The sequence below is a fragment of the Protopterus annectens genome, chromosome 11.part0 (genome assembly GCF_019279795.1).
Source record: "Protopterus annectens isolate FY-2018-M chromosome 11.part0, PAN1.0, whole genome shotgun sequence".
Taxonomy (NCBI): Eukaryota; Metazoa; Chordata; order Ceratodontiformes; family Protopteridae; genus Protopterus; species Protopterus annectens.
The window spans coordinates 1,175,370,357-1,175,383,751 of NC_056745.1; the positions used below are offsets into that span (position 1 = coordinate 1,175,370,357).

At 42.4% G+C, this 13,395-nt stretch overlaps 1 protein-coding gene across 2 annotated transcripts in view; it reads right to left on the reverse strand.

Moving 5' to 3' along the window:
- The window catches only part of SRPK2 (SRSF protein kinase 2), a 3,154,866-nt gene that overhangs the window by 1,964,585 nt on the left and 1,176,886 nt on the right, over positions 1–13,395 (reverse strand). For both annotated transcript variants that reach the window (XM_044088527.1, XM_044088528.1), the window contains exon 4: positions 4,760–4,868. In XM_044088527.1, the coding sequence (XP_043944462.1) occupies positions 4,760–4,868 (109 nt within the window). The remainder of the gene's footprint in view (positions 1–4,759; positions 4,869–13,395) is intronic.

Consider the following 13,395-nt stretch of genomic DNA (forward strand, 5'->3'; position numbering starts at 1 on the left):
ATAAAACTCTTTAGTAAAGCAGTCTAGAGAGTGCAATAACAGCAATTTTAACTCTTCATAAAAATCCAAGAGGGGGGACAATGAGAAAACCTTCTTAAATATCATGAACTTTATTGGCAACTATATTTACAAGCCTACAGGCCACCTGGTTTAAACAAGGTCCTGTCCATTGTCCACATATTGAAATTGAGGTCAGCAAAATTGTAGTTTCCCTAAAAAACTACTTTCCTTACTACAAAAACTCCTTTCCTTATTGTAAGGTTTTGTAATTATTCGTTCTCTATGTGTGTGTGTGTGTATGTGTGTGTGTGTGTGTGTATAATAGATATATATATATATATATTACTATTACTATCATGAATCCATCTCTCTGTCGCAAACTGACTATGTTCAAAAAAGAAAACGTGGTGGCATTGTCTTCAAAACAAAAAAAAGCAAGCCTAGGGAGTTTTTTAACATGGGTTAAGATAGAGGCTGGTGATTCACCAATGTTTGACAATGAACACCTATTTTATTCCATGTTAAAACGTTCCTAGGCTGTGCTTTGACTTTCTTGAACTTTGATTGATTTCGAAATTATCGGAACATAGTGTGGTTAAACAGAGTTATATACACACACACATATACACACACACACACACACAACACACATATAACACACACACACACACACACACACACATACATACATATATATATATATATATATATATATATAAAATATATATATATATATATATATATATATATATATATATACACATATACACACATATTTGTATATATATATTTGTGCTTTAATTTGTGGTGCCCTTTAAAATTTTGGTATTTTACTAATGACACTAATTGAACTGACACTTTTATTAATTTAATCAGTATATAAAAAGAATCAACAATGAACTTGCTTTAGTTCTGATGAAGTTCTGTTTGAACGACAGTGCTCAACTATTTTAATAAAGCCGAGAATTTAATTCGCCGGGTGCTGTGGTTATTATCTTGAAGTGCTGGTTTTGTGGCATTGTTTTATATTTTTGGTCTAAGGCTGACCTCTGTCCCGAGATGGGCAACTGACTCCCCATGACTGAAAAGCTGAGGTAATGTCTTGATGATGTAAGGAACAGTCATCCAAAGCTGAAGCCTGCATACTGGTCCCAGATCCCACCAACGAACAGAGTCCTTCAGCTCGAAAAGATGTTGAGGGACTGGAAGGTATACTGGACTGCAAACAGACCTCGACAGAGGCCTGTGCCACAACCTTAATCACAGAAGGGGGTTACAAAAGCACCTCACCTTCTTTGTCAATGACAAGCCTTGGAGGACTGGCTGATGGTGAGTGAGCATCATCTGAGGCCCTAAACCTGAAGCGCTTTTCCTTTTCCCTTTTTTATCTAAGAAGAGCTACTTCAGCTGGACTGATGGAGACTATGGTACGTGAATGGCCTGATGACTCACTAAGATGCCTAGCTAGAATCTAGGCCATATGCTTAATGGTTCTGCTATTAAAGCGAGCACAAAACCGACAGTCCAGCCCCAAACAAGTCACACAAAAGGAGGGAAAGTCCTAGTGTGGTATCTGGTTTTAACAGTGGAGACAATTATTAATTTTCCTTGACATTAGTCAAACGATACATTAAAAGTTCCCCAATGGGTATTAAACTTTCAGGAGTCTTCCTTCTCTGGTGTGGATCAACTGATGCACTGAATGGCACTCTATTTTTGGTGCCGATGGCAAGAAAGAACTGAGATAATGGTGCCGGCTGACTCACTTTATACCCAAGAATAGTGATGTTGGATAGGACATCTGCTGGCTCCTGGAAGATGGAAAAAAAGAGACTCTGGTAGTCCAGCTGGCCAAGGGCTTCCACTGTGGGAAATCCCACAAGTCAGGACTGCAACAGTGAAACAAGACGAACATCATCTTTTGTAATTTCACTAATGTGTAAAAACATTTCTGGCCAGAGATCCTAAATTTTCTGGCTTTGAGGGCAAATCTAAAGATTAAACATTTGTCTGCATTGCTTTTATGTGTATTCTTTACGCAAGCTGTTAGCCCATGTTTTTGTCTGAAATCTGATACTACCCTACCAGTTACCTTTTTCAAACCCAAATAGGCCCCTAATATTTTTTTTTCCTAGCCTGCTCTGTTCAAGCTGTAATGAGGAATTGAATCAAACCAGGAATTGCCTACATTTATTCCCCTTTGATTGGCTGTTCATCCCTACCTCAAGATTTGTGACTAGCCTTTTGAGCCATGATGAGCCAGCCCTCCTTGATCTCCACTTCCTTTGCAGAACAACTGGTTCCTCAATCATCCAGTTAAAGGCCTAAACCATCAACAGATAAATAAAACATGTTGGCATGGCATATTCATATTCCAACACATCTCCAATCTCTAGAACAAACTTTTCCTACATGTCATGCAGACTAGCAACCCGGACACCTTCAACATAAACCTAAATAATTAGGTGGGCAACCTCAAATCCTTGCCAGTCTATCCTGGGCTGATTGACTTCTTAAGGATGGAGGGAATTTCTGAATAAGATTTACTGGCTAGACTTGTAATGGTCTGTTGACAATTGCCTAGTAAAACTATACCATTCAATTTTGAAACTTTGAGAAAGATTGGAGTGAGTGAGTATGCATGTCTGTATGTGTTGCAGTATACTATTCTGTTTGCTATACATCAAAAGGCACATACATTCAAAAAAGTCTCTAAAGGGCAAGCTAGTGTATATAAGCGAATTGTCATTATCACTGTTGTTGAAAAAGGACAACAGATACCATGTTAAACAGAAAAGTAAATGTCACAGTTCTTTAGTGCCAGTCTGTTACGCACAGAAGTTATCTAAACTTACAGCTGATGGAAGATGTCCGCTTCTTGTCATTTAGTTCTATAAAACACATTTAATTTAATCCATATTTACTTAAATGGCAAGCTTTGACTTTTACACAAATGCATCAGTAGACTGAAGAAGGTGAATACCACTTTAACATCTGTGTCTCCATTAAGGTCTGAGAGACGTACAAAATATAGTAGCGTTGCTTATGCAGTATAGTTGATGTTATCAGCATTTAAATATAGTAGCGTTGCTTATGACAATACAGCAGATGTCATCAGCATTTACAAGACACAAAATGCCTGTATCATCATTCTGAATAATGTATCAAAAAGTCTAAAAACATTTCAATGCGCTGAAGGATTAATATTTACTGTCAGATTTCAGAATGTATGTACAGACTTTGGGACATACAGGGATGCATACTGGTTTAATGTGAAAAAAATGCTTTTGTCCACTTGGACACCTCTTACTGCTTGAATATGTTATCATAAATTACAGAAAGAAATTATTAACATCAGGATTTGGCTCAATTTAGTATAAATTATATGAAAGTACACTGATTGACGTTCAAGTTATATTTTACTATGTGTATTTTGTAAAACAGAAACTTTATAAATGTTGTGGTGAGAATCAAGTACCATATTCCACCAAATTTAAATTAATTATACAAAGAATTACTAAAAAAAATAGTCACACTACTTCTGCATGTTCATTTTAAATGAATAAAAATTACTATTTCACAGGAACTTTACAAATGTTAAATTAAATACTGTTATCCTTTTGGTCAAGTAAGTATTATTGTTTAACATTTTTAATGTACTGAAAAATTACAGTTTGGCTGGCAGCAAATATCATCTTTTCATTGAAGTCCTACATATCTATAGACTACTGTAAACCGTGCCACAGCTGTGACCACTATTTCCCCTGGTTTAAAACTGCTGATCTTGAGTAACATAATATTTTTCATGCACCAGTGATTTACTGTTGAACTTTAAGTCCACTTAGAGTAATGCAGCATTTTTATGCATAGGGTTACACTCTGACATTTCTGATGTCAATGAAGAATTACTGTTGGCTCACAGTCAAAGCATATTATTTCTAAAGTCCTCTGGAAGCTACAGCAACCACAGCATCGTTTCTTTTTTGCAGCTGCTAGTAAATCATACTCAAGCTTGAGCAGCAACAAACCTGCCAATCTAATGGAATTCTGAAAAGTTTTGATGAATATACCTTTCTGATAAAAAGGGCAACTACCCTCTCTATGTCCGTACCAATGAGTAATCGTTAAGTGCTCAACCTCAACACTGAACATGTTACACTTCAATCACTATGCCTAAGCCGCAAGCCACAATTCTTACTAAGCAGATAGGTTTTATGACTTAAAAATATATTTTGCTTAATATGCTGACACTCCTTGAACTGTGATTAAACAATAACCACAAACAATAAAACAAATCTGACACATCCTGTACAGGTAAAAATGGCAGCAAAGGATCTAAAATTAAGATATGCCAATAAATCAGACATTTTTCGTGTTTCTTCTGTAATTTACAAAGATTTAGTACACACAAATATGAAACAGCAACTGTCATAGCAGAGAACAAATAACTCAAGACAAAAATCAGAATATCAACTCAGCATGATAGTCCACTAACACATATGGTCATCTACAGGATAGTGTGCAAACACACCAACACAAACTGAGGTACTCGGTGTTCCTCATTCTGTCAAGCATAAAACAACTGAGACTCCTTCACAAATCCAAATTACTAGTGCGATGGATATCACCCACCACTATTATAACAGATACTGCTATTAACTGCAACTGACTCTCGATACATGACAACTCCAAGCTTGGAAGCAAACAGATGAGCATAATCAGAGGACTCAATGTCATTTTTGGAAAAAAGAATCCTTACTGTATATCCCAACAAAGCCAGACTGTTGAAAAGTGTCCCCATCCCAGTTTCCGTATTACATGGTAACGACCATTGAAAAGATCACCAATTTTCACAGGATGATAGCCACCTTGAAAAAGTAAACAAGAACAATAATTATTTCACTTATTTTTAGCTGAAAACTGGTAAACAGATATTTTAAAACCTATCTTCAGATAAGAACCAAAAAACAGGTGACAGAGACAGTACAGTTGTGTAAAATCGTACCATAATAGTAGATGTCCTTCTCTTCATTGTTGCAGCATTCTTAACATAAGGGATTCCCTGCCAAGGGTAGCCCAATGTCTGGCCAGTATACCAAAGCCTCAGGAATTTATAGACATTTTTGTTTGTCACACATATGCTCCCTGCTCAAGGGGTAGGGCATACAGGTGATGTATAGATGTATACATCCCAGAAAAGAAAGGCCCTAGAAACTAGGTAATGCATCCAGGAGGAGAAAAAAGAAAAGAAGTCTAGGACAGGAAGGCAAAAGAAATAGGTCTAAGTAGAAGGGTGAGGAGGGAGGGATCGAATACTGCAACAGTGGAGAGAACGACATCTACTATTATGCTAAGGTTTTACACAACTGTACTATGTCCTTCCATACCACTGCTGCAGTATTCTTAGCATAAGAGAGAGTAATAAAGCTCAAGAAGAAACTTGGGAGGGACTTTCAAGATGGCTGCACACTGCACAACAACTTAATTCTGGCTCTCCAAGTCTGAAAACTGAAACTTAGCGAAAAAAGCCAGTGGACCTAGACTTCTGGGTAAATTACAGTAACTTAACTAGTAAGTACATTGCCTGGATGCCAGGAAAATATATAAAGGATCTGGAGGAAAATCAGCTACAAAATGTGAGGAAGAAAGACAGACTGGGAAAAGTACTCTAGTTGTTCAGCAAAAAGCAGTGCAAGTTCCATACATGACTTCCAGTAACCTAGAGGGAATTATAAGGAAGCTGCACACAGAACTGTTAAAATAAACTAAACACTGATGGAGTATATCAACACAAACAATAAAAAGCTGGAAAAATGAAAGAAGCTTTAAACAGATATTCAGATAAGGTGACAGAAAAGCAAAACTCAGAGGATGAAATAAAGAAAAGGCTGGCTGAATATGACACTGCACAAGAAATGTTTCAATAAATAATAGAATTAGAGGACACAGCACTTAGGGAAAACCTGAGATTTTCTGCTGTACCAGAGAAGCTGGAAGGAACATACTATATTGATTTTATGAAAGCACATATAAGCAACTGGAGTGGTATTCCAAATCAGGAATTGTTAATTGAAAGGGCACATCATGTGTATGTTCCAAATCTGGTAATAGAAAATAACCCAAACCTTTAATAGCAAAGATGCAGTCTTATCGGTGGAAGGAGATGATTTTGACAAAACTATGCCAGAAGGACAAGATACTAAGACTGGGAGTCAGCACAGTATTTGTGGAGAATGACTACTCATTGCATACTAGGCAGAAGGGGAGTATAAAGAGTTATGTACTTACCATAACCTGGAATCTGTGACATCCAGTGTCATTATTTATCACGGATGGGTCTTGGATCTGATCTCGGATCCGAATCGGCAACTGATGGACACATCCAGAGCTCAAGCTCCTCCCCTTCCCATAATCTCCTGCTGACCTGTAACACTCAAATCGAATTTGCTAGAAGAGAAAAGGCAGCACCACCTGCCCAGGAGACTATCTCCAAAGGAGACATCCATCAATTCTACCAGGTCTCCAGAAGTAAGGGGGAAGGAGGGCAGGAATATGATAAATAATGACACTGGATAGCACAGATTCCAGGTTATGGTAAGTACATAACTCTTTATCTGATGCTATCCGTGTCATTATTCATCACGGATGGGTCAGAGTCCCCAGCTACTATGAACCTTGGGTGGCCTCAGGGAAGGATATGCTGGAGCACAGAGGAACCAAAGGAAGCCCTGTTCCTAGACACCAAATCAAACTTATAGTGTGAAACAAAAGTATGAGGATTACACCAAATAGCAGCGGCAAAAATTTCATCCAAAGACAGTTTAGCCAAGAAAGCCAAAGGCGTAGCCATAGACCTAGTAGAGTGGGCCTTAACTAGCCTGGCTAGCTCCATATGCCTGCCATCATAAATGTAGGAAACACAGCTAGCAATCCATCTGGCTACAGTTACCTTAGAAACTGCCAGGCTAATCTAGCCTGAGAAAAGGCCATAAAAAGTTGGTCAGACTTCCGAAATTCCACAGTCCTCTTACGTAGTTGCCTATAGATATCTAAGCAATGCAAAGTACATTCCCCCTTATTAGAATAATTGGGGAAGAAGACTGGTAGCTGGAGAGATTGATAGGTTAGCCTCCAAAGCCATCCTTGGAACGAACAAAGGATTTGTCCTAAGGGATACCCTATCCTTGTAGAAGACCATAAAGGGGGAGGGGGTTAATGCTGAGAGCCTGCAACTTGGGAGACTCTCTTGGCCAAAGTAATAGCCGCCAAGAAAGCAGTCTTCCAAGACAGAAATTTAAGATCACAAGATGCAGCTGATTCAAAGGGCTTTTGTGTCAAAGACTGCAACACCAGAGTTAAATCCCATGGAGAGGAAGGGTCTTTGATAGGCGGTCTAAGGAGAAAAACCCCTTTGAGAAAGGCTTTTTATAGTTTTGAAAAAACAAGTAGAACCCATATTCAAATGAAAATTAGAGATGGCCGCCAACTGGAGTTTAATTGTGGAGAAACTAGCACCCTTCTGAAAGACAGAAGTCAAGAACAGCAAAATATCAAGAATCGGGAACAAAAAGGGATCCAAATTACGTTGACTGGCCCAAATAGAAAATCTTTTCCATTTACTGGAATACTCCTTTTTTGTAGATGGCTTCTGAGATGCCATGATAATATTTCTCAGCACAGATGAGAGACCAGACTGGGAAAGGATCACTGGAACTGGAGAAACCAAGTAGTCAGATGAAGAATCTGGAAGTTGGGAAGGGGAAGCCCCCAGGGGCGGGAAATGAGATCCGGAACTGCATGCAATATCCAGGGAGGATATTTCAGATGAGACTGAAGAAGGGAGAACCACGCCTGACGAGGCCAAAAGAGGGCAATAAGGATGACAAGGATCTTTAGGTGACGGGCTTTCTGCAAGACCTTGGGAATTAGAGGGGTACAGGGTAAGCACAGAGGAGTCCCTACAGCCAATCGTGAACCAGAAAGTCCCTGGGTGACTCCCCCATAAGGGGGATCAGGGGAAAGTAGTTGCTGCATTTGTGGTTGACTGGGGAAGCAAAGAGATCACAGCATGGTTGCCAATAATGTTTAAATATCTGACGTGCTACTGATGGACTCGGACCACTCATGAGGACTCAAGACAGACCTGCTGAGTCTGTCAGCAAGCACGATGGAACTGCCAGGAATATGAGTTGCAAGAAGAAAGTGCCTGGCAGGCATCGCCCATTCCTACAGTCTCATGGTCTCTCTGCATGGGGGTGGGGGGGGGTAAGACCATGTTCCTCCTTGCTTGCTGATGTACCAGACAATTGCCATGTTGCCCAACTGAATTGCTATAGTCCCGGGAGGGAGACACTCCTAAAAGGCTTGCAACGTCAGAAGGACTGCTCTCATCTCCAGGACATTTATGTGCAATTTGGTCTCTGTGGGGGACAACGTGCCTTGAACTGTCCTTCCCTGAAAATGCCCCCCCACCCCAACAGGGAGGCGTCCGTGGGCACTGTGGCCTTGGGTGGCGGAAGACAAAAGGGTCTGCCAAGAGTTAGATCCTGAGACTGAAGATACCAAGCAAGGTGGTTTCTGCACACAAGTCTTCTTCACAGGCATGGAAATGGGATAAACCTGAGCGGACCACTGAATAGCTAGCTTCTACTGCAGGACCTGCATGTGATACCTGGCAAGTGGTACGAACTGGATTGCGGCTGCCATCGAGCCTAACGCTTGTAGAATCAGGTGGGCTGCTGGATGCTCTAGACTCAACAAGCGAGAGACCTGATTCCAAATAAGCCGAGCTCTGCATAGGGGTAGTGCTGCAGTGTCCAACACAGTGTCCAGTTGAACCCCGATAAACTATAGGTTCTGGCATGGAGAAAGATTGGATTTGGGCCGACTGACCGTGATGCCCAGATCCTGAAAGAGGTTGAGGGTATAACTGGTGGCCATTGACAGTTGTTGCCTTGTGGGGGCCGTGAAGAGGCAATCGCCCAGGTACAGAAAGACCTGGAAGCCTTGCATCCTCAGATGAGCTGCCACCACTGCCATGCATTTTGTAAACACCAAGGGGGCTGTGGTGTGTCCACAGGGCAGGGCTCTGACCTGGTAGTGATTGGCCCCTAACCAAAAGCGCAGGTGTCTCCTGGAGCATCTGTGATCGTGATATGACAGTATGCATCCTTGAGATCCACTGAACAGTGACCATCTGGAACTTGGACTTCTGAACTGACAGATTTAGTTCGCTGAGGTCCAAAATTGGATGCAGGTCCCTGGTCTTTTTTGGCACAAAAAGAAGCGGGAATAAGTTCCAGACCATCTTGTCCTGTTGGGACCTCTTGGATGGCTCTTTTTGAAGAAGGCATTGAACTTCAAAATGGGCCAACTCCCTTTGATGGGGTGGAACACCCAGGACAGATTCTGAAACTGTGTGTGTGTGTGTGGGGGGGGGGGGGGGCTGAAAAAAGGGAATGAAGTAATCCCTGGAAATAATCTTTAATACCCAATGATCTCCGGAGATGTTTGTCCAGGCTAGTAGGTGAAGAGAGAATCATCCCCCGACTGCCTAAAGGGCAGGACAGTTGGACAGCGGCACAGGAGCGAGGAGAAGGCTTCTCCAAGAAGGGTTCTGGGAGCCCTGATTCTGTGGACCCCTCTGCCTCTAGGGAGGCATCTACCATTGAATCCCCTGCCCCGGGCAGTGGAGGAGGATTCCTGTGGAGCATCCTGGAAGGAGAACTGTGTCCTACAGAACCAAAGTTTCTTACTACCTCTCTGAGTCTTAGAAAAAGATTGTTGGGGAGTAGAGAACTTGAATCCCACTGCGGGACAGAGTCTTAGCATCCTGCTCGCTGCGGATCAATGTTTCCTTGATGAAAGGTCCAAACAGGGTTGAACCATCAAAGGCAATGTTGGTAAAAGACACCTTGGAAGGGTTCAGCAAACATGTAATGGCAACTCCTGTGCCAGCTACTCGAGAGGTGGCCATCGCCGAGTTGGAAATCAACCTCATCAAAGCATTAGCCAGGGAAGTCAGAGTGGATAGCTTAGAAGAGACCAACGTAAGGCTCTCTGGATGCAGTAACTCTGTAAGAGAAGTGGTGAGCTCCAATACCAAATTCCTCCGAAGCCGGGTAAAATGTGCCATGCAGTTGGTTGCCCTCAGTCCAAATGTAGCAGAGGCAAAGACACACTTCCAAAAATGGAAACACCTGAGACTCTTTATTCAGGGGATAGACCGAAGACCTCATCTCCTTCTTAGTAACAGCAGCCAACATGATGGCATCAACAGGGATGCCCTTACTCCAAAATGCCTTATTTTTGGGGGGACTGGGAACTTGTCCTCCTTTCTGGCTACTGGTTCCACTGTGTCCAGCTCCTTCCACACCCTGCCGGTGATGAGTTCCACATATTTGTCTGCAGGTGGGGACACACAGGTAGAAGATAGGGCTGTCCTGGAGGCCTTCAGGAACACAGATTCCTCCAACAATGGGGTTAGGGAAGACCAACCACCTCTTTGCTTGAGAATTTCAAGAAAGTCTCCAAAGGACACTTCCTTAGGAGGAAGTCTGGGAGACGCATCTCCCTCCTTGAAATCCATATCCTCTGTAAGGGACCCTCTAGGGGTGTCCAGGTGCCTCCTCTTGCACATTCTCTTTCGAGGGGGTTCTTCCATGGTGGTATCTGGGGAGGACTGGGAAGAGTCTGGGAGTGGTTCCCATCTGAATGCCCTCACGGGAGGGCTGACCGTGGAAGGATGACAAGGCCTCACCACCCAAAGCCAAGAGGGGCTGGGTGGACCTACAGGCAAAAGGAGAGGTGATTGCCTAACTGGAGAAGGTCCTCTGTACCACACGGAAGGCCGACAGACTGAATGAGCCCCCCCTCTCCTTCAGCCCCCCAAGAAAGGGAGGAGGGACCCTGAAGCAACGCCAAGGCCCCCAGATCATTTTGGCCCCCAGCTGTCCAATGTTGAACCCCCAAGGGAAGGGAATGGTCTGAAAATTGTGGACCCAACCCCAAGGAACCAGCACTGACCTCATGGGGCTGAGGTGCAGCATATTCCGAGGTCAATGGAAGAGTGCCCACCAGGGACCCTGGTTGTGTTGGGAAGAGAGGGATACCGGACACAGTTGGCCTCTCACAAGGAATACTCTGGTCCTGGCATTCCAAACCCAATTGGGTCAGAAGAGGACAATGAAGCCCTGTGGATGGAGAAGGCCCCTTACACAAGTGAGCTGGGGATGGCAATAAGCCCAACTCAATTTGGGCCTTGAAAAAATTCCTCATCATCCTATCCATATATGAGGGTGGCAGACTTCTGGAAGATAGAGAGGAATGCCCCAATTTAGCTGGAGATGTAGATAGTGCCCTGCAATCCCGGGAAGGGGACCTGCTCTGATGCACTGGATCCGATGAGCTAGACCAGGGGGGGAGGGGGGGGACTATCAAGGACTATTGGATCCGAGAGACTAGCATAATCCAAAGACCTGGGTGGATCCAACTCTTTAGCAGGCATCCCAGACGGATCCGACAAATGGGTCAGACCTGGGGAAGGCTTGCACTGAGTCGGGTCAGACAGCCCCCTAGGCACAGAGGCCTCGGAAACAAGAGATGGAGCTGAGGCTTTCAAAGCAGAAGAGCCCAGATCCAAAGCTAGAGAGGCTAGAGTCAGATCCGGGGATCTGCGATCCAAGAGCCTCGGCTTCTTTGAAGGAGACCCCTTGGGAGGAGTTAGAGGCCTCTTCTTAGGGTGCTGAGCAGCTGTGTAGGGACAGCCCAAGGTCAGAGGGCCACCCTTAGCTAACCCCTTTAATAGCAATTTGTTCCTGCACTCCATGAGGGCCCTGGGATTGAACCTGGCACAAATGTCATATTCAATCTCCAGGTGAGGCTCTCCTAAACATTGAACACACTCATGTGAGTCAGAATGAGGCAACTTCCGACCAAATGAGGAGCATCACTTAAAGCTGGAAGACTTGTCCGACATGCTTTAGAACCACTCACACACATACACGCAAACACACAGAGATGGTACTACACACACACACACACACACACACACACACACACACACACACACACACACACACACACACCTCTCCACTGAGGTCTCCCCCCCTTTTTTTTTTAATTAAATTAGATTGAATTAAATTAAACAACCAGATAAGGGGGAAAAAAGGGCGGGAACCCAAAGAACAAAATGAGCTAAGTATTGGGAGGGGAGAAAACAGAAATAAACTAACATATAAAGGTCTAGCTCTTTAAAAAAGCCTATAGAAGCCAAAAAAGAAAGAACAAGCACAAAAAGAATACTTATCTATTAGAGGTGAGCTTGAGCACCTAGAATCACGTCCTCAGTGTTTCCATGGCAAATGGGATCGGAGGGTCACACATCAGCAGGAGATTATGTGAAGGGGAGGATCTGTCCCATCAGTTGCAGGCTCTGATCTGAGGTTGGATCCAAGACCCATCTTTGATGACCCATGACACGGATAGCATCAGATATATATTCCATTATATAGGGAATGCTGAGAAGCAGGCGTGAGATTCAAACTGGTGTACCCAGCCATCTTCAAAATATTTTTCCTTGGAGGGACAAAATCATTTTTTGATGCCAAGGAGAAAATACAAAAGTTTGTCCATCAAAGTGTGAGCTGTGAAACAGAAGGAGGTTCTGCTTCATATCCTTTTGGTGATGAGGACTAGAGAGACTGAGCCTGTTAAATCTTTTCCACTGTTTCAATGGAAAATACCTGAGAAAAGAAGAAAACATACACAAGTCTATTAGAAGAACTGAGAACACACTGGAAATGAAACAGAGACAGGATTTGGGAGATGGTGATGGACAGGAATAAAGCTAGTAACTTGGAAACTGACAAATGTGGGGGTGATAAAACAATAATTATATTTGTGAAATATGACAGAACAAGAATATTTGAAAATATTGGACTTTCTTGGACTTGTGGGACACTTTAAAGCATATGCCCCACTTCATGTTATTAATGTTCGGAGAATAAAATCAGTAAGTTAAAAATTGATAAATCTGGGATTACAAACCAATAATTATATTTGTGAAACATGGCATAACAAGAGGATTATTTGATTTTCATTTTCATGGACTTGACTCTAAAGCATATGCCCTACTTCATGTCATTAATCTTTGGAAAAATACTTGGAAGACGGGAAGAGGAGGGAGAAAGTTAACTGTAAGCAAAAAAAAAAAATTCTTAATGATACTACTTTAATGGTGCATGACTTTCTTTGCAAGCTATGAAGTGAAGTTTTTTTCAATTATTTTTAAAGGTAATGGGGATACTAATATAAACAGGTGCTTTTGTTTTTTGTTTTTTTTTTTTCTCTCTTCTTCTGTCGGTTTTCTTTGTTCGGTTTTAAGAAATGAAGGCA